Here is an 18,764-nt window from a genome sequence, read left to right on the forward strand (position 1 = left end):
TAAACTTTTTGGAAAGGAGCGCGCTCATCAATGTAACTCATCGAGGAAGGGGCGGAGCCGCGGCTGGCGCGAACCTCAGAAAAACGCTCTGAGCTTTTTTTTTTTTTTTTTTTTCAAATCGGTCCGCCTTGAAAAAAAGGCTTTTAGTGGACACATAGCCTAATACCGCGTTAACTTTGACAGCCTTAACCCATTCAGTACCAACCACGAGACTAGTCGGGTTAACTCGCCATGCGTTCAGTGCCAATCACGAGAAATCTCAGGTTTTAATCGTTATTTATTTTATTAGCGATATCCATTCATTTTTCATCCATCCAGCCTGACGTTATCATTGGGAATGGGTCTGAGCTCGAAAAGGGCAAATACCGCCGCCTATCGTCTCCCGGATGGTATTGCACATCATTGGATTGGAGTGGGTGGGACTGTGCATCAGAAAAAAACTCCGCTCCCGGGGTTTCCCTTCTCGGGCAAGCAGTATCTGTTACCACATTCACTGGGGAGGCTCGGAGCAGCGTCGATTATGTGTTTTGGACTATAACATTGGATCAATAAACGTGATCAATATTTTGAATGGCAATCAGGAATTGGATTAATCTTTTTGCAGAACATCTGATGTGAGGTAAGGACTCTATGTTATCAGTCTTGGGTTAATCAGATGTTTTTTCTCCGCCATCGCAGCGTGTGTGTGTGTGTGCGTAACGTTAGCCGTATCCCACGGCATGGATAATCGATTTTTCAGCCCCCTTCTCTAGCGTGCATAAGTACACATATACTATCGATAATCTAGCGTTTATTTGAAAATGATTCATAAAATCAGCCGAAAAATTACAACGTGTTTTGTGTATTCCAGTAAAGGGCGATTATCGCGGAATTTCTCTGGAATTCTCCAAAATCTCAAACTATACTCGTATTCAAAACGGTATAAAACGGAAATGTACCAATTAAAAAACAATCCGTTTCGTACATGTTGACTCAAGTCATTGATAAGCGAGGGGTGTTTTAGACCCATAGTAGGGGTGGACGGTATGGTCTAAAATTTATATCACGGTATAATTTGAAGCATAGACGGTAACGGTATATATCACGGTATCAGTGTTTCCCTTAGAATAATTTTTTTTGCCTGATAGGCAGGCTATATAAAGAATGACATCCTCAAGGCATGTAGATTTATAATATTTTAACTTAAAACTAGGCTACTTTTGCGTATAAAGTCATTATATTCCAAATAAAATAAGTCCCGAGTCGAGACTCCGTGCTGCTCCCATTGCAAACAGCGGGGCTGGATGCTGGATTTTGCTAGAAGCATATGTAGCTGCAGAGCCGCAGAGCCAGGGCCGCTTTCAGGTCTGGTCACAGGCCCGCTCAACAGCGCCCCCCCCCCCCCCCCCCCCCCCCCCCCCCCACCCAACGGCTGAAGTATTGCACAGTGCAATACTCCAATTCAGCCATTGGCAATTCAGCCGTTGGGTGGGGGGGGGGCGCTGTTGAGCGGGCCTGTGACCAGACATGAAAGCGCCCCTGGCTCTGCGGCTCTGCAGCTGCATGCTATTCGCAAATCCACTGCTGCAGCCGTCCTCCCGCTGCAGCCGTCGTTATCATAACACTACACACATATCATAATGTTTACAGCAAACTGTAGTTGATCACCAGGTATGTTTTATTAACGTAGAATAATTCATATAAGAAACACGATAGGGACATCTCTTACCTTTCTCCACTGGTTAAAAATGCCAGGAACTGAAATTGAAACTTGCTGTGCACTGCGGTGATATGTGTTTATTATGAAATGACAATTGCGTGTTGACACGCCCACTGCGCGAAGCCTCCTAAATAACTTTTTCCAGTTTGCACATATCTATTATCTATGACTAATTCTATCTATTTTTAGGGGCAAATGCGATTGAAATAGTCGCGCTGTGGTTACATGACGTCATTGCTATTTTAGAGCTGCTCTACCGGTTACACGGTATAGTCAAAATCCATACCGTAGAGCAAATTAATACCGTTTATACCGTATACCGTTTATACCATCCACCCCTAACCCATAGCCATAATTTAAGATATAGTTAGGCGTTCGCAAATTTCCCCGACCTCCTATTGACTTCCTTACTGGCACGCTAGCCCTAATATGGTCAAAGGGGCGTGGCTATCAATGAGTTAATATATATATATTTTGATTATTAAACACTTTCTGTTTTTCTCATTGATTTGAGGACACCATATGACGACAACTGATATACACACATGTTTTTTCCCTCCATTTTTCTTTGGTGATTTAATTTTGTGTTCCTCTCTGTCTGGAAGCAGTTACACCAGCTGCAGCAGCAGAATCTCAGTCTGCCCCAGTTTGTTCTGGTGCAGCCCGGTCACTCCATCGCCACGCAGCTGCAGCCGGCCCAGTTCATCATCTCACAGACCCCACACGGCCAGCAGAGCATGCACCTCCAAGGTGAGCAGCGCCCCTGACGAGAGGCAAGTCTCTCTCTCTCCTTTGTCCCCTAATCATCTTCGCCCTCTTCTTGTCCTCCTCGCCAGGCCTCTTGCAAGCCCAGAGTCTTTTAAATCAACTACCTCAAAGCCAAGCCAACCTCCTGCAGACTCAACAGAGCATCACCCTTGCCACTCAGGTCAGTAATGAGGCGCAGGTTCCTACTCTGCTGTACTAGTCAGTAATGAGGCCCAGGTTCCTACTCTGCTGTATTAGTCAGTAGGGCTGTCCCCGACTAAGGATTTGGATGGTCGACTAGGATTGGCCAAAATTTGCCGTTAGTCGACTATTGGTAGACTTAAAAAAAAAAAAAAAAAAAAAAAAAAAAAAAAAGTATAATATTTTAATTTAAATTTTTTTTATCATTCCATTTGGGCTGTGGGGGGTGCTTAATGTTTGAAGGAGTCGACTGAAGGCTTCTTGTCCTCTGCAAAAGCATGCAATTGGTCCACTGATGGATACATCTTGATATTTGTCTAGTCTAGTGTGTTCATTTCAGTGCCTCTGTGCCTGTTTTCGTAGGCAGTTAGCCTCTGGTATGCGTGCCATTAGCGTTAGCCACGCTTCTATGCCTCTTTTCTTTTGAAAAAAATGATAAAATAAAAATAAAAATATTAATATATATATATATATATATTTTTTTTTTATTATATTCGACTAAGAGGTTGGCCAGTCGACTACGGCCCCTTTCGACCGATTAGTCGACTAATCGATTAATAGGGGTCAGCCCTATTAGTCAGTAATGAGGCCCAGGTTCCTACTATTCTTTTGTACACATGATCTCAAGAAGGTACTGAACGAGCTCAGTGGCAGTTTTTCATGTCTGGTCATTTTTAGCATGGTGTTATTCACTGTCAAAGATGCAAAGAAAAATCATAATTTATATTCTCCTTTTTTGTTTCATCACAATTTACTCAAGCCTAGTAACATACACAATATTTCTGACACTGGGAATACATTCCGTGAGATCCATAGATGTCCCTAGATACCAAGAACATGCAAATGGACCTTGTAGAAGTGGAGCAATCTTCCATTTACTTAGGTATGTAATTTTAGGCGGATTTTCAGAAAATAGGGCTCCGGGCTTAACACATTGAGTGCCACGCCCCTTCCGGGAAGTGACTCCATTAAACATTTTAAAATTGTAAAAAATAGTATAGCATAACCTGAGATTGTATAAAATATGTAAATAACTATGTACAAATACCGATATGCCCTACTACCGTATGTTACTTGTTTATTGCACAATGTTGTTTTATTGGATTCTATTATATGTTGTTACTACTGTATTGCACATCGTTGCGGGCAAGACCACCCGCATTTCATTGTATGCCGTGACAAATAAAACTCTTGACTTGACTTGACCCCTTCCATGCCGTCCATTAAACCCAGTGCTTCTCAAACTTTTTCTGTCAGGCCCCCCTTTGGTGGACCAAAATATTTTGGGCCCCCTCGCCCCAACAAAATAGTCATGAAATGGGCCATGTTTAAATTTATTGAAATAACACCAATATCGTGACCTTTCAAATTGGCCCTATATTTTGTTTTCAGAGCTGTCATGGATGAAAAGCCAGCTTCACACAGATACTGTATGTGGTGCTGAATGGTATCAACACTTTAACTGCTGCATCATGAGATACTTGGTACTCAGCACCACACTCTGAAACTAGCTCTCTAGGTGGTATCGGATGAGATTTCAAAGAGTTTGGATGGAGATGTGTCAGGAAGCTTTGTCTCAATGTTGTCTGTAAAGGTTTTTTTTATCCAGAGTAACTTGGTGATCCTTTTCTGTGTTTTATTAAATAATGATTTTCAGATTTTGAGAAATGGTATTTTCATGGAGAACAGTGCAGCTGCAACAGATAGCATTTTAGTGATAATTTTCTGTAATCCAATTTTTTTTTAAATCTCAATGCCCCCCCTGTCATGCCTCTGCGCCCCCCCTGGGGGGCGCGCCCCCCACTTTGAGAAACACTGATTAAACCCATGTAAACGTAGTTGTAGTTTGTAGAGCTAAACCTATATTTTATAGTATAGCTATGGGTCTAATAACGCTGTTGAGTCTCATTGAGTTGCTTCTGGTCAACGTGCAAAAAACAGATTATTTTTTCATCCGTACATTTCCGTTTTATACCGTTTTGAATGAATATGAATATAGTTTGGTTGCTTCTGAGTAATTCCAGGGAAAATACACAAACAGTGTTTTTGTGTAATTCAATAAACACGTTGTAATTTTTCGCCTGATTATCGGATCTTCCTGAAATCAACGCTAGATCATCATTATTATCCTTCGTCGTGCAAGCATGCAATGTGGTTTAGACCGGTGCCCCCCCCCCCCTCCTGCAATCCAACGGCAAACAGCCATACACATAAAACAGAGATATCTTCAATCGTGGTCTCGACTCCCGGAGTCAGCATTGCCTGCGGCTTGGGCCGATCGTCATACTAACTCGTTTGGCTGAGTTAGCGGGAGGGAAGTCGTGGGTGGTAATCTGGCGTTGTGGACAGCGACGCCTACAGGTCAGGTCTGGGCGCCTGCTCAGCGAAAGGCAGGAAGTGGTGAAGGCAGCGTGACCTCCCACGCGTTACACTTCACCAATGAGAGTCCTCGCTGCCAGGTGAAAAGAGAGCCACTGGCTGTCTCCACATGTGTCGGAGGAAGCATGTGGTAGACTTCAGGGTTCCCTTGTACCGACCAGTACAAGCGCACAACGACCAGGTAGGCGAGGGGGGGAATTGGCATAACGACTAAATTGGGATGGGAGGAAAAGCATAGAAAATCAGGCGGAGAAAAAGAGGATTTAATAACACTGTGCACAAGGTGCCCTGCTGAATTATGAATGGCAATAACGAATAAAAGAAATACCGTGACAGAAACGTAAATCTACGTGAACGGCACTGGATGTGTTGAGAGGTTAAGAAAAACAGGTTAAATGTCCACATTCATACCCATGTGCCTCAATGCACAGAGATGATTACATGTAGCATGCTCTGCCCTGTTTCCTTCCAGCCCGCTACACCCACTCGCACGATAGCAGCCACCCCCATCCAGCCCCTGTCCCTCAGCCAGACGCCGCCCAAACGCCTGGACACGCCCACACTGGAGGAGCCCAGCGACCTGGAAGAGCTGGAGCAGTTCGCCAAGACCTTCAAACAGAGGCGCATCAAGCTGGGATTTACACAGGTGTGTGTGTGTTAAGGCTGTCACCGAAGCCTGTTTTTGGGATTCGAACTTCGTCAGGGTTTTTCAGAACGGACGTTCCAACCTTCGTTTTTAATTAAAAAAAGAAATGTAATAAATATCCTCTAACTAAATCCTCAATTTGAATAAAGTGATTAATCTGATTAAATTAGTTTTTATTTTTACTTTCCAGCCCCAGCCCAACTAAATCAATTAAATCAACTTTCTTTAATGAATATAAAGTAATCAGTTTTTTTTAATGCTATGATATTAGTGTAGCCTAATATTTATCTGCAACTGTGAAGAAAAACCCCATTGGTTTAAACAGAATGAATAGAAAAAAGAAAAAAAATATTATTAAAAATCTTTTATTCTAATGTTGATTTTAGAATTCGAATGCCAACGTAACGAACGAAGGTTCGAACGTTTGGGCTCAGCCCTAGTGTGTGTGTGTGTGTGTGAATGGTCAATAAATGATAAATGGTGCATTTATATAGCGGCCTTTATCCAAAGCGCTTTACAATTTCTTGTTCCTCACATTCACCCATTCACACACCGATGGCGGAGGCAACCATGCAAGGTGCCAACCTGCACATGGGGAGCAGTTAGGGGTTAAGTGTCTTGCTCAAGGACACTTCGACACGCTGCCCGGGAGGAGCGGGAATCTAACCGGTGTTAGATCCTGATCAATCTGGCCAGTATTACGTCTTCGTCTGTTTGGCTCTCCATCCAATTCCTCTGCGTTGTGTCATTTTAATGGTCCTGACGTCTCCTATCCTGGCAGATAAGATCCTTATCTCTCCCCGTTAGTACAATCCGCAAACCATAATAATTCTCCACCTCCGTAAGAATCCGACACTTCGACAACGTGAAATACCTTACAAGGAAAAGCGTGGTTTTATTTGATGAACAGAAACCTCAGCTCAGATGTTAACAGATTGTATTGTCCTTCAAGAGTCTATTCTAATGATCTTTCGGTGTGTTCAGTCTATCTAATGATCTTTGTTATTCAGTCCAATAGTGTTCAGGCCTGGTCTTTAGCCTAACCCTCCTCGCGTTAGCCGAAGCTAATGATGATGTGGCATTCTCCCCCCCCCCCCCCCTCTGTGATAAGAGGAGAGAGTCTCTTGGTCCCTTCCCTCCTGTGGGATTCGTTTCTTTGGTCTCCCAGATTTCTAGTCTGCCTTACACCCGGAAACACCGTTCGACTTATAGATCCTCGCCGTAGCAACGACGGCCCCCCGCCCCTCTCCTGGTTGTCATGCGACGCTCATGACAACTGCTAATAACCTTTCACACATTAAAATGCAGTTTCCTACTGTTTCATTAAGATGAACCCCTCTCCCTCGCTCTCGCTATCAGTTTGTTCTTACAAGGAATTCAAAACATTCTCTCGCTGGCAGTGTGCCTCACAACAATCACCCTGCTCTACTGAACCACCGTCTCCTGCTTCCATGCACATTTCGATCTCACCGTTTTAGCTGCGGTCATCTCCCCCCAATCTATACATCACATGCATTGAAAAAGCACCCCAAATCCTTCATTCCCCCCTTTGATTCTTAATCAACCTTCAGAATCAACAGACTACTTGGTTTTTCAATTAATTATACACACAAATAGACTCATAACAATTAGGGCCCCGCCGTCTGCTGTTTTCCTTTTGTTTTCCATTACCCGCATCACACCCAAACCAGAAAGGATAAACAACGGTCATGGAGGAGAGAGAGAGAGAGAGAGACAGAGAAAAACACAGATTGCAACTTTTCAGACGACACACCTAAACCCTTCGGCCCCCCTATTAGGTACCCCACATCCAAATCAGAGCGCTCCCTTCCCTCTTACAGTACACCTCCCATCTTGGGCCGGTCCCGTCTTCTAGGGCAAGGGCCCCTTTCAGTGACGGCTCCTTTCCTGAGCTGGTCCCCCTCCCAGGGCGCGGTCCCCTAGGCAAAAATGTCTCCCCTGGTCTGCTACTGCTCAGTGTCTCTGGCTGTCCTCTCCACATCTGCTCCTCCACCGCCGCCGTCTCCTCTCTCTCGTCGTGGATGATCTGTGTACCAGGCTGCGGTGCCTGGCCCCTGCGGCTTCCTCCTCCTCCAGTCTGTCTCCTGGTCGTCTCCACCGCTGTCGGTGTCTCCCCCCGCTGAAAGCAGAAACACAACACCGGCAGTCGTCTGTACATTCGACTTCCCTTGTTTTGCTATTAGTCTACCACCTTCTCCACACCTATTATCTATCTTACAGGGCGGTTCCCTGTTTGTTGTCTTCCGGCGTGACACTTGCAGCTTCCGATACCCACTCCGCGCAACTCTTCATCCCAGTTTGACCCCCAGCGCGCGCCAGTTCTTCTGGTGACGTGTCTTCTGAAGACCCTGCCTATCTATTAGGTGTGAGAAGGCCCCACTGGAATTCAAACTCCCTCTTTATTCCATAATTAACCCATTCAAATAACTGCACCATCTTTCTGTGCAATTCTTATTTAATCCATTGTATAATTAAACTCTATATCTAATATTATTATTATTATAATAGATCCACTCTCTGTGCTGCAGTAGATTCTCTAACTTGACTCACTCCCCCACTCCGCCACTAGATGGTAGTACAGACTTATATCTAAATATTCCCCTATGGGTAATGAAAACTCCCCAGCACTACCCCCCCCTCCGCCACTAGGTGGCGACCTACTCCTCCTCTATGGTGTTTTAGTTGACGTGTCACTTCCTGGTTCTTTATCTGTTGTTATCTCCTCGTGGCTCCTTTTTGAGGCCATCTTGTCTCGCTCCTAATGGCTACTCTCTCAAACAAACGGCCGCTGCCCTCCTTTTTCAAGGCCTAACAACAAAACAACTGTTTCTTAGAGTCTCGTCGGCCAAACGGGTCATAATGATGTCTGCAGGTCACATGACAATAGATGATCTACTAACATCCAAGTACTGAACAGGTCAAAAATAGACTGAATGCCAAATGACGGTAGGTCTGAAAAACGTAGGTAGATTCTCCCGACTCACAGTCCCGCGTTCCCGCCTCTTGCGAGGAAAACAACCCTTATATTACAGACCAACAAAAATGGAATTAACCCCTTAGAACACTGCCTTCCTTCACCGGCCCGTTTGTTTTTCATTCCCTGTAGATAAAACCCATCTTGGTTTTTCAAAACACCATGGCTCTCTGCTCATGTTATTTACAGATGCACTATCTGTTCGTTTTTATTTGGCTTAAAAGATCAAAACAACCGTGTGTGCACAGTGAACTCGCATCTTTCTCCTAAGCGCTGTTTCTCCTACAGCGCTGGTCCGCCTCATGATTGCTCGACTCGACGCTCTCTCCCAGGGCTGGCCGGCCTTGCTCGATCATGATTCTCCCACACACGATGACTGTTGTCCACTGTCGCCCCATTATTGAAAAAGTCTTTATCCGTTGTTCTTATCTCTTGCAAATCCGGCTGTCATCATCGACCAACTGTTCCCGTTGTTTTATCTCTTGCAAATCCGGCTGTCATCGGCACCAACTGTTCCCGTTGTTTTAATCTCTTGCAAATCCGGGTCACGGCACCAACTGTTAGATCCTGATCAATCTGGCCAGTATTACGTCTTCGTCTGTTTGGCTCTCCATCCAATTCCTCTGCGTTGTGTCATTTTAATGGTCCTGACGTCTCCTATCCTGGCAGATAAGATCCTTATCTCTCCCCGTTAGTACAATCCGCTAACCATAATAATTCTCCACCTCCGTAAGAATCCGACACTTCGACAACGTGAAATACCTTACAAGGAAAAGCGTGGTTTTATTTGATGAACAGAAACCTCAGCTCAGATGTTAACAGATTGTATTGTCCTTGAAGAGTCTATTCTAATGATCTTTCGGTGTGTTCAGTCTATCTAATGATCTTTGTTATTCAGTCCAATAGTGTTCAGGCCTGGTCTTTAGCCTAACCCTCCTCGCGTTAGCCGAAGCTAATGATGATGTGGCATTCTCCCCCCCCCCCCCCCCCTCTGTGATAAGAGGAGAGAGTCTCTTGGTCCCTTCCCTCCTGTGGGATTCGTTTCTTTGGTCTCCCAGATTTCTAGTCTGCCTTACACCCGGAAACACCGTTCGACTTATAGATCCTCGCCATAGCAACGACGGCCCCCCGCCCCTCTCCTGGTTGTCATGCGACGCTCATGACAACTGCTAATAACCTTTCACACATTAAAATGCAGTTTCCTACTGTTTCATTAAGATGAACCCCTCTCCCTCGCTCTCGCTATCAGTTTGTTCTTACAAGGAATTCAAAACATTCTCTCGCTGGCAGTGTGCCTCACAACAATCACCCTGCTCTACTGAACCACCGTCTCCTGCTTCCATGCACATTTCGATCTCACCGTTTTAGCTGCGGTCATCTCCCCCCAATCTATACATCACATGCATTGAAAAAGCACCCCAAATCCTTCACCGGGAACCTTCCGACTTCCAGATGACCTCTCTACCTCCTGAGCCGCTGTCGCCGTGTCTGTGTGTGTGTCAAAACATACTGTATAATTCTTCTCTCTATTTCCCCCTATCAATCTATATCTGTCTATCTACTGTATCTATCCATCCATCTCTCTCTCTATTTATATATATATATATATATATATATATATATATATATATATATATATATATATATATAAATAGAGAGAGAGATGGATACTATATATATTAGAGCTGGGCCGTTAACGGCGTTAACGTGCTGCGTTAACGCGAGACTAGTATCGCGCGATAATATAATTGACGCCGTTAACACTTTGACTGCCATGAGACGTCTTCTCACGTCTTTGCTGGCCATGCTAAAGTTGCCGGGGGACGCTGTACAGCGTCCTTATATCAATATTTCAAAAATCTGCGATCGGATTCATTTTCCCCCTCCGCTGGCCTGGGATCCACCAGCAGGACCCACTGAGCTCTCTGGCGGTTCAGGAGCGCCATCTGGTGGCCGATCGGCGCAATCGCCACACAGGATATTGAATAGAGGTTGTCATGACGACCGTAGTACTTCCGGGCGCTCGCTATGGTTCATGGGACTCTGGCTCGTCACGCTACACGGTGATCGATTGGCAATAACTCGATAAACAACATGATTTGGACGTATATACCATTATACAAGCTGGAGATGGACCGGGTAAAAATATATCCCATAATGATAAAATTTCTACTCGACGATGATCGCCCAACGGCGCGCGGAGACTGGGGTGAGTTTTAGCGTGTAACGTTACCGTCTTAGATACTAACTGCTATTATCAACATTTGACCCACATTAGATGATTGGTATAACGCTGCCCACGGAATTATAAACGCCCCCTCGCCCATCCGGTCAACATCAGATGACGTGTAGTAACTTCTAGAAGTATGTCTAGTTGGAATTTTTTATATCGCGCTGATTGCCATCAAACTGTATTTCATCATCAATATAATGCATTTGGGGCTATATATCACGTTCTGGAGAAAGCTGCAGAAAGAGATGAAAACATACTTATACATTAGACCATACTTTACTATGAATATGTGAATGAAAAAGTTTAACGTTGCTACACAACGAACAATACATATAGGACTTTGAATGGGCCCTAATAATGGCAATGTAGCAATAGAATTTAAAAAGTTATAGCCCTGCAAAGAAGGGGACTTTCTCCATAGACAAATAGCGCTGGCAATCTATGGTATATCATTAATTTAACCCAAGGCAACCAAAGTGTTAATCTAAAAAAAATATATATATCGTTTTCCTTTTTTTTTACTTTTATTTACCCAGGGTAGGTTCATTGAGCACAGATGCTCTTTTTCAGGAACGCCCTGCTTCACATTCACACAGTTCCATTCACATCTGGGAGCTGCCCAGTACAACCACAGTCTGACACCGTTGGCCACTGAGCAACTCCACTGGAGCAGTTGGGGGTTAAGTGCCTTGATTGATTGATTGAAACGTTTATTAACAGATTGCAGAATGGGTACAGTACAGCTCAATACATACAATTGTTAAGGGGATGCAGACCAGAGAAAGACTTTCGTCTTGTTTACATCAGGGTCCCCTCATTTTCAATTGCTCAAGGGCACTTTAGTGGTTGGTGTTCCTGCCGGTCCCGGGGATCGAACCGGCAACCTTCCGATCACAAACCCGCTTCTCTAACCGTTAGGCCACCGCTGCCCCACGGACTGAACTGAATTGAGTGACCCGACTGGTTTATGGGAGTTTAACACACATGCTGGACTGAAAATGAATTGTTTGTTTTATAGAATAGAATAGACTTTTAATTGTCATTGCACAGTATACAACGAAATTGAAATGTTTGCTTATGATTTGAATTGAATCCAACACATGGACATTTTGATTTTGAATTGAGCATGACTCTTGAGTGGTTTTTGAAATTTATGAAAAGGTAATTGATTGTTACATTTTAGCAAACTAACCTATGATTTATCTTGCTCAGTAGTCTAGGCCTACTATTAATTAAATTATTTGTCTACCTTTATGTGGTACAGTCTTATGCCGGAGCTATAGGCTAAAAAGGTAATTTGATTAGCATTGGCAGGGTTTGGCCCTGTCTGGCACCCAACGGGAAAAATATTATAGGCACTATAAGTAGACACCGCTACATAAAACAAGCTGATCTGCCTGAGTGACTGGTGGAAGAAGGAGAAATAGAGATTGGACTGATTGAGTCAAGCCATGTCACATAGTTCAAGTTTGAAATGCTTCTTTCTGTTTTGCTCCTGAGAGTGTGCTAGATACTGTTCTGTACTGGTAATATTATTTATTTGTGTTAACTTCTGAATAAAACAACTTATTAAACACAAGTACATCTTATTGAACATTATTTTGATATTTCATTACCAATTATCATAGCAAAACTGCTTTTTCAAACAGTCTGTAATGCATTTTGGAAACGGGAGATGGGCTCATGGTGTAATGGGCCACCTGGCCTGAGAAACATAAGGAGGAAAGAAAAAGTAAGGACTTACTTCTGGTCATTATTTGGGTAGAACACACATATTTTGAATGCCTTCGGCAGATTTATTATTATTTTTTGAGCCATTTCAATCTCCAGGATTGCAGATAGATTAATCTAGATTAAAAAAAATTATCTATGCCCACCTCTAATATATATATATATTAGAGGTGGGCATAGATAAATTTTTTTAATCTAGATTAATCTATCTGCAACACGACATTATGCATACTTTGACAATAAATAAAATAAGAATTTGTTCTTACTTGCTTGCCTGGGTAAAGAAAGGTTAAATAAATGTAAAAAAATATATATATATTCTTTATTTTTTTAACAGATACCGATAACGTGAAATCGGAAAATATCGGTATCTGTTAAAAAAAATAAAGAATATATATATATTTCTTTACATTTATTTAACCTTTCTTTACCCAGGCAAGCAAGTAAGAACACATTCTTATTTTATTTATTGTCAAAGTATGCATAATGTCGTGTTAATTCCACGACAAGTGATATATAAGGGATAATGTACATTATTAATGTACAATGTACGGCGAGGCGCCTCGGTATTCTAAACTCCGTGTCGGTCAATTATTTTGCGACAATGACCGAGTACAGGCTATACATTATCTCGCTTATTACATGGCTTATTACATGGCTTACTTACTAACAATATACTTAAATTAATTTTACACCATCGACAAGACGAGATCAAATACAGACGCAGTTGTTCTGTGGCTCTTGTCAGCCCAAATAAAGTTATTATTATCGCCGGCAGCCGGCAGGTGTGTCTGATTGCACTTATGCAGTGTGTGTCAGTGGGCTTGATTGCTCCAGCTGCGAACAGCGGTCATTATTGCTCTGTTGCCCCTGGCAGCGGTCCGTTATCGAGTAATAACGGACCTCTGCCGAGCGCTATTGACCAATCACAATCAAGCATTTCGGTGAATGTTAAAAACGCCATGTAATAAGTAATGTTAATTACCTGAAATTATTCAGTTTTTTGGGGGGCGAACCCCGCATATATCGGTATCGGTTGATATCGGTATCGGAAATTAAGAGTTGGACAATATATCGGTAAAAAAGCCAATATCGAGCATCCCTAATTGAAAGTCAACTAAATCTAACACCCTCCCTCCCTCCCTCTCTCCCTGCAGGGCGACGTGGGCCTGGCCGTGGGGAAGCTGTATCTAACACCCTCCCTCTCTCTCCCTGCAGGGCGACGTGGGCCTGGCCGTGGGGAAGCTGTATCTAACACCCTCCCTCTCTCCCTGCAGGGCGACGTGGGCCTGGCCGTGGGGAAGCTGTATCTAACACCCTCCCTCTCTCCCTGCAGGGCGACGTGGGCCTGGCCGTGGGGAAGCTGTATCTAACACCCTCCCTCTCTCTCCCTGCAGGGCGACGTGGGCCTGGCCGTGGGGAAGCTGTATCTAACACCCTCCCTCTCTCTCCCTGCAGGGCGACGTGGGCCTGGCCGTGGGGAAGCTGTATCTAACACCCTCCCTCCCTCCCTCTCTCTCCCTGCAGGGCGACGTGGGCCTGGCCGTGGGGAAGCTGTATCTAACACCCTCCCTCCCTCCCTCTCTCTCCCTGCAGGGCGACGTGGGCCTGGCCGTGGGGAAGCTGTATCTAACACCCTCCCTCTCTCTCCCTGCAGGGCGACGTGGGCCTGGCTGTGGGGAAGCTGTATCTAACACCCTCCCTCTCTCTCCCTGCAGGGCGACGTGGGCCTGGCCGTGGGGAAGCTGTATCTAACACCCTCCCTCCCTCCCTCTCTCTCCCTGCAGGGCGACGTGGGCCTGGCCGTGGGGAAGCTGTATCTAACACCCTCCCTCTCTCTCCCTGCAGGGCGACGTGGGCCTGGCCGTGGGGAAGCTGTATCTAACACCCTCCCTCCCTCCCTCTCTCTCCCTGCAGGGCGACGTGGGCCTGGCCGTGGGGAAGCTGTATCTAACTCCCTCCCTCCCTCCCTCTCTCTCCCTGAAGGGCGACGTGGGCCTGGCCGTGGGGAAGCTGTATCTAACACCCTCCCTCTCTCTCCCTGCAGGGCGACGTGGGCCTGGCCGTGGGGAAGCTGTATCTAACACCCTCCCTCTCTCCCTGCAGGGCGACGTGGGCCTGGCCGTGGGGAAGCTGTATCTAACACCCTCCCTCTCTCCCTGCAGGGCGACGTGGGCCTGGCCGTGGGGAAGCTGTATCTAACACCCTCCCTCTCTCTCCCTGCAGGGCGACGTGGGCCTGGCCGTGGGGAAGCTGTATCTAACACCCTCCCTCCCTCTCTCTCCCTGCAGGGCGACGTGGGCCTGGCCGTGGGGAAGCTGTATCTAACTCCCTCCCTCTCTCCCTGCAGGGCGACGTGGGCCTGGCCGTGGGGAAGCTGTATCTAACACCCTCCCTCCCTCTCTCTCCCTGCAGGGCGACGTGGGCCTGGCCATGGGGAAGCTGTACGGCAACGACTTCAGTCAGACCACCATCTCCCGCTTCGAAGCCTTGAACCTGAGCTTTAAGAACATGTGCAAACTGAAGCCGCTGCTGGAGAAGTGGCTGAATGATGCAGGTTAGTCCCTGAACCCACCTGAACCCACCTGACCCCTGAACCCACCTGACCTGTGCTGTTAGAGAGACTGGTTAGTCCCTGAACCCACCCGACCTGTGCTGTTAGAGAGACTGGTTAGTCTCTGAACCCACCGACCTGTGCTGTTAGAGAGACTGGTTAGTCCCTGAACGCACCTGACCTGTGCTGTTAGAGAGACTGGTTATTCCCTGAACCCACCTGACCTGTGCTGTTAGAGAGACTGGTTATTCCCTGAACCCACCTGACCTGTGCTGTTAGAGAGACTGGTTATTCCCTGAACCCACCTGACCTGTGCTGTTAGAGAGACTGGTTATTCCCTGAACCCACCTGACCTGTGCTGTTAGAGAGACTGGTTATTCCCTGAACCCACCTGACCTGTGCTGTTAGAGAGACTGGTTAGTCCCTGAACCCACCTGACCTGTGCTGTTAGAGAGACTGGTTATTCCCTGAACCCACCTGACCTGTGCTGTTAGAGAGACTGGTTAGTCTCTGAACCCACCGACCTCATCAAAAGGACTTCAGTGTTTCCCCTAGGATTTTTTTCAGGGGCGGTGGTAGGCCCCCCGAAACTACTAGTGTTCTTGCGGGGCGCGCGTGTCACGGATACGTGGTGTCAACAGTGTCGTCATAGACGCCCGCAGTAAGGCGATTGTTAATATCGGTGCATTTCTCTACACTGAGCTGAAATGAAATGATTGCACATAAATTAGGTAAATAAATATGAACAATATTTACAACACAAATTAACTTATTTACAATTATACATACAGTAGTGACAACTAGGGTTGGGTACCGTCACATTTGAACCGATACCGGTACCTGTGAATCGATACCGGTACCCAACGGTAGGGCTGGGCGATATGGCCTAAATATGATATCACGATATTTTCTGACCTTTCGGCGATACACGATACGCATCACGATGTTTTTCTTTTTTTCCCCAAACAATTCATTATGAGGCTTACCAAGACAGTATTTGAGTTTGCAAGCTAACATTAAAGACAAAATAAAATACCCATGCATTTAGCATTTTTATATTATATATTAGATTTAGATTATTGGATTATTAGATTATATATTGCATATATTTAGCAATGAGATATTATATGATTTAGATATGAAATATGATGAATTGAAAATGGGGGACCCTGATGTAAACAAGACGAAAGTCTTTCGCTGGTCTGCATCCCCTTAACAATTGTATGTATTGAGCTGTACTGTACCCATTCTGCAATATGTTAATAAAGTTTTAAATCAATCAATAGGATTTTAGCATTTTTATGAAACTACTGTATATTTGTATGTCTCTAAATGTTTTGATGAATTGAAAATGGAGGACCCTTATGTAAAAAAGCCGAAAGTCTTTTTCTGGTCTTCATCCTCCAGTCAGTCCACTGTTGTTGTATTGAGCTGTACTGTATTGTACCCATTCTGCAATCGTTAATAACGTTTTCATTCATTCAATCATTCGCTTGTACCCGCCCTGCTGTTCTTAGCACCAATCGGCAAGCAGCGCTATTCTTCTTTTACTTCCTGAATGCCCTCCTTGATTTTAACGAGAGCTCAGCTCAACGACAACAACAACAGCTCACCGCAGCCGACGAGTGATTACTAGCGCACCGCAGCATGACAACGAGGCATAATGATTTTACTGCAACAAATGTTATAATAAAAGCCTTTCCATACATCTGTCTGATTGAAAACTTTATTAACAGACCGCAGAATGGGCACGCACAACTCGGCACGGACTGAGATATGAACAGTAACGCTTGCTATCTATGTCGTCATCGGACGTTGCTATGTTTGGGTAAATACGCTGATGTGTAACTATATAACGTGTAACTATATAATGTTGATGCCACAAAACGAATGCCTTTGTTAATCATAAGTACTAACTAACTTTGATGCAGTAGTGTGTGTGTGGGAGCGGCGTTGTTCAAAAGTTTGAACGGGGTGGACCAGATTGACGCGACACAATCCTCTTGGGCAAAACATCACGATATCCACGATACGTTAAAAAAGTGTATCGTTAATGAACTGTACCCGATATTTATATAATATCGTCATATCGCCCAGCCCTACCCAACGGTACCTTTTTTCTGTAAAAAAGAAGAATCTACCTACCTCGGTTGTAAAAATAAAATAAATATCCAAACTTCAAATGATTTATTATCATTCTTATTTATTTAGAACAATTTGTTAATATTAGGGCTGTCAGTTTATCGTGTTAATTAGATTAATTAATTACACAGCAAATTATAGAGTTATGAAAATGTACTCAAAATTAATAAAAAAAAATAAAGATCTTTAAATATTTTTTAATCTCATTCATTCCATAAGAATGTAGAATACACATTTAGACTTTATTTTTTTAATATGGTCCATTTGCATGTTCTTGGTATCTGATTCTAGGGACATCTATGGATCTCAGGGAATGTATTCCCAGTGTAAGAAATACTGTGTCTGTTACTATGCTTGAGTAAATTGTAATGAACCAAATGAGAATATCAATTAAATGAAAAATCTAAGCAAATGAATACATGGAAGATGATTAAACAGAAGGTTTTGTAGATACAGTACTGAATTCTGCCATCCGGACACATGCCATTTGAAATATGATTATAGAATATAGAATATCAGGCCTAAAATGGTTATGCGATTAAAATGCGATTCATTAGATTAATTACCGGTAATTACAAATCCTGTAATTAATGAGATACATTTTTTTAATCGCCTGACAGCACTAGTTAATATATATATAATATATAATATTGCAGCAAGCGTTGTCTGCATCTATTCCATCTAGCTTTGTAAAGTGTAACCACACTTGCAACCGTTTTCGGCTTGCCATTGCCCCGACTGCTTTGTTGTTGAATCAAGTCAAATCCTAAGTAAGCGTGTATTGTGCGCGTGAATTTTGAGGTTTCGTTTCGCGGTAAATGAAACAATGTAATAAAAAAAAAATTTATATATATATTTTTTTACACATGTGGATCTCACGTGAATCGGTACTCTGTAGTACCGACATGATTTGGTCGATACCCTTAAAAGTACCGTATTCGGTACCCATCCCTAGTGACAACACACATATGAACTATTTACAATACAGGGAGGCACATACAACACTCATAACTATTTACAACCAGTGTCAGAGCAAGTGCACTCAAGTTGTTCGAAAATTCTGAGGGCTCAGAGTGCACACTGGACGCTCTGACCGAAGAGTCAGTTTATCAGAGCGGAGCAGATTTTCAGAGTGAATTTATTAACTCACCTTAACTAGGGCCATATGAAATCTGTTTTTATCTTTTCCTGTTTTTGGATAAGAATTTTCCTGTTTTCAGATTTCTCGGTTTTTAATTTTCCTGTTTTCGGATTTCTCTGATTTAATATTTGTTCCTTTGGATATGTAGTTCATTTCTACATACCTTCGTTTGTGCGCTATATCACGCTAAACATCGCCCCATTTCACAATAATCCAGACCCGTTTTCTAGATCGTGAGTTATGACGTGTTATGCGCAAATTGTTCGGGTTGCTTGCCTGAAACCTATATTATTTCC

At 44.0% G+C, this 18,764-nt stretch overlaps 1 protein-coding gene across 1 annotated transcript in view; it reads left to right on the top strand.

The window, feature by feature from the left end:
* The window catches only part of LOC311228222 (POU domain, class 2, transcription factor 1-like), a gene marked incomplete at both ends in the record, with an annotated part of 67,508 nt that overhangs the window by 33,391 nt on the left and 15,353 nt on the right, over positions 1-18,764 (top strand). Inside the window, 4 exons of the mRNA XM_084314133.1 lie at positions 2,305-2,449; positions 2,536-2,627; positions 5,499-5,672; positions 15,047-15,188. Of these exons, the coding sequence (XP_084170259.1) occupies positions 2,305-2,449; positions 2,536-2,627; positions 5,499-5,672; positions 15,047-15,188 (553 nt within the window). The remainder of the gene's footprint in view (positions 1-2,304; positions 2,450-2,535; positions 2,628-5,498; positions 5,673-15,046; positions 15,189-18,764) is intronic.

Source organism: Notolepis coatsorum (assembly GCF_963971535.1).
Source record: "Notolepis coatsorum genome assembly, chromosome: 5".
In the NCBI taxonomy this organism is placed as follows: domain Eukaryota; kingdom Metazoa; phylum Chordata; class Actinopteri; order Aulopiformes; family Paralepididae; genus Notolepis; species Notolepis coatsorum.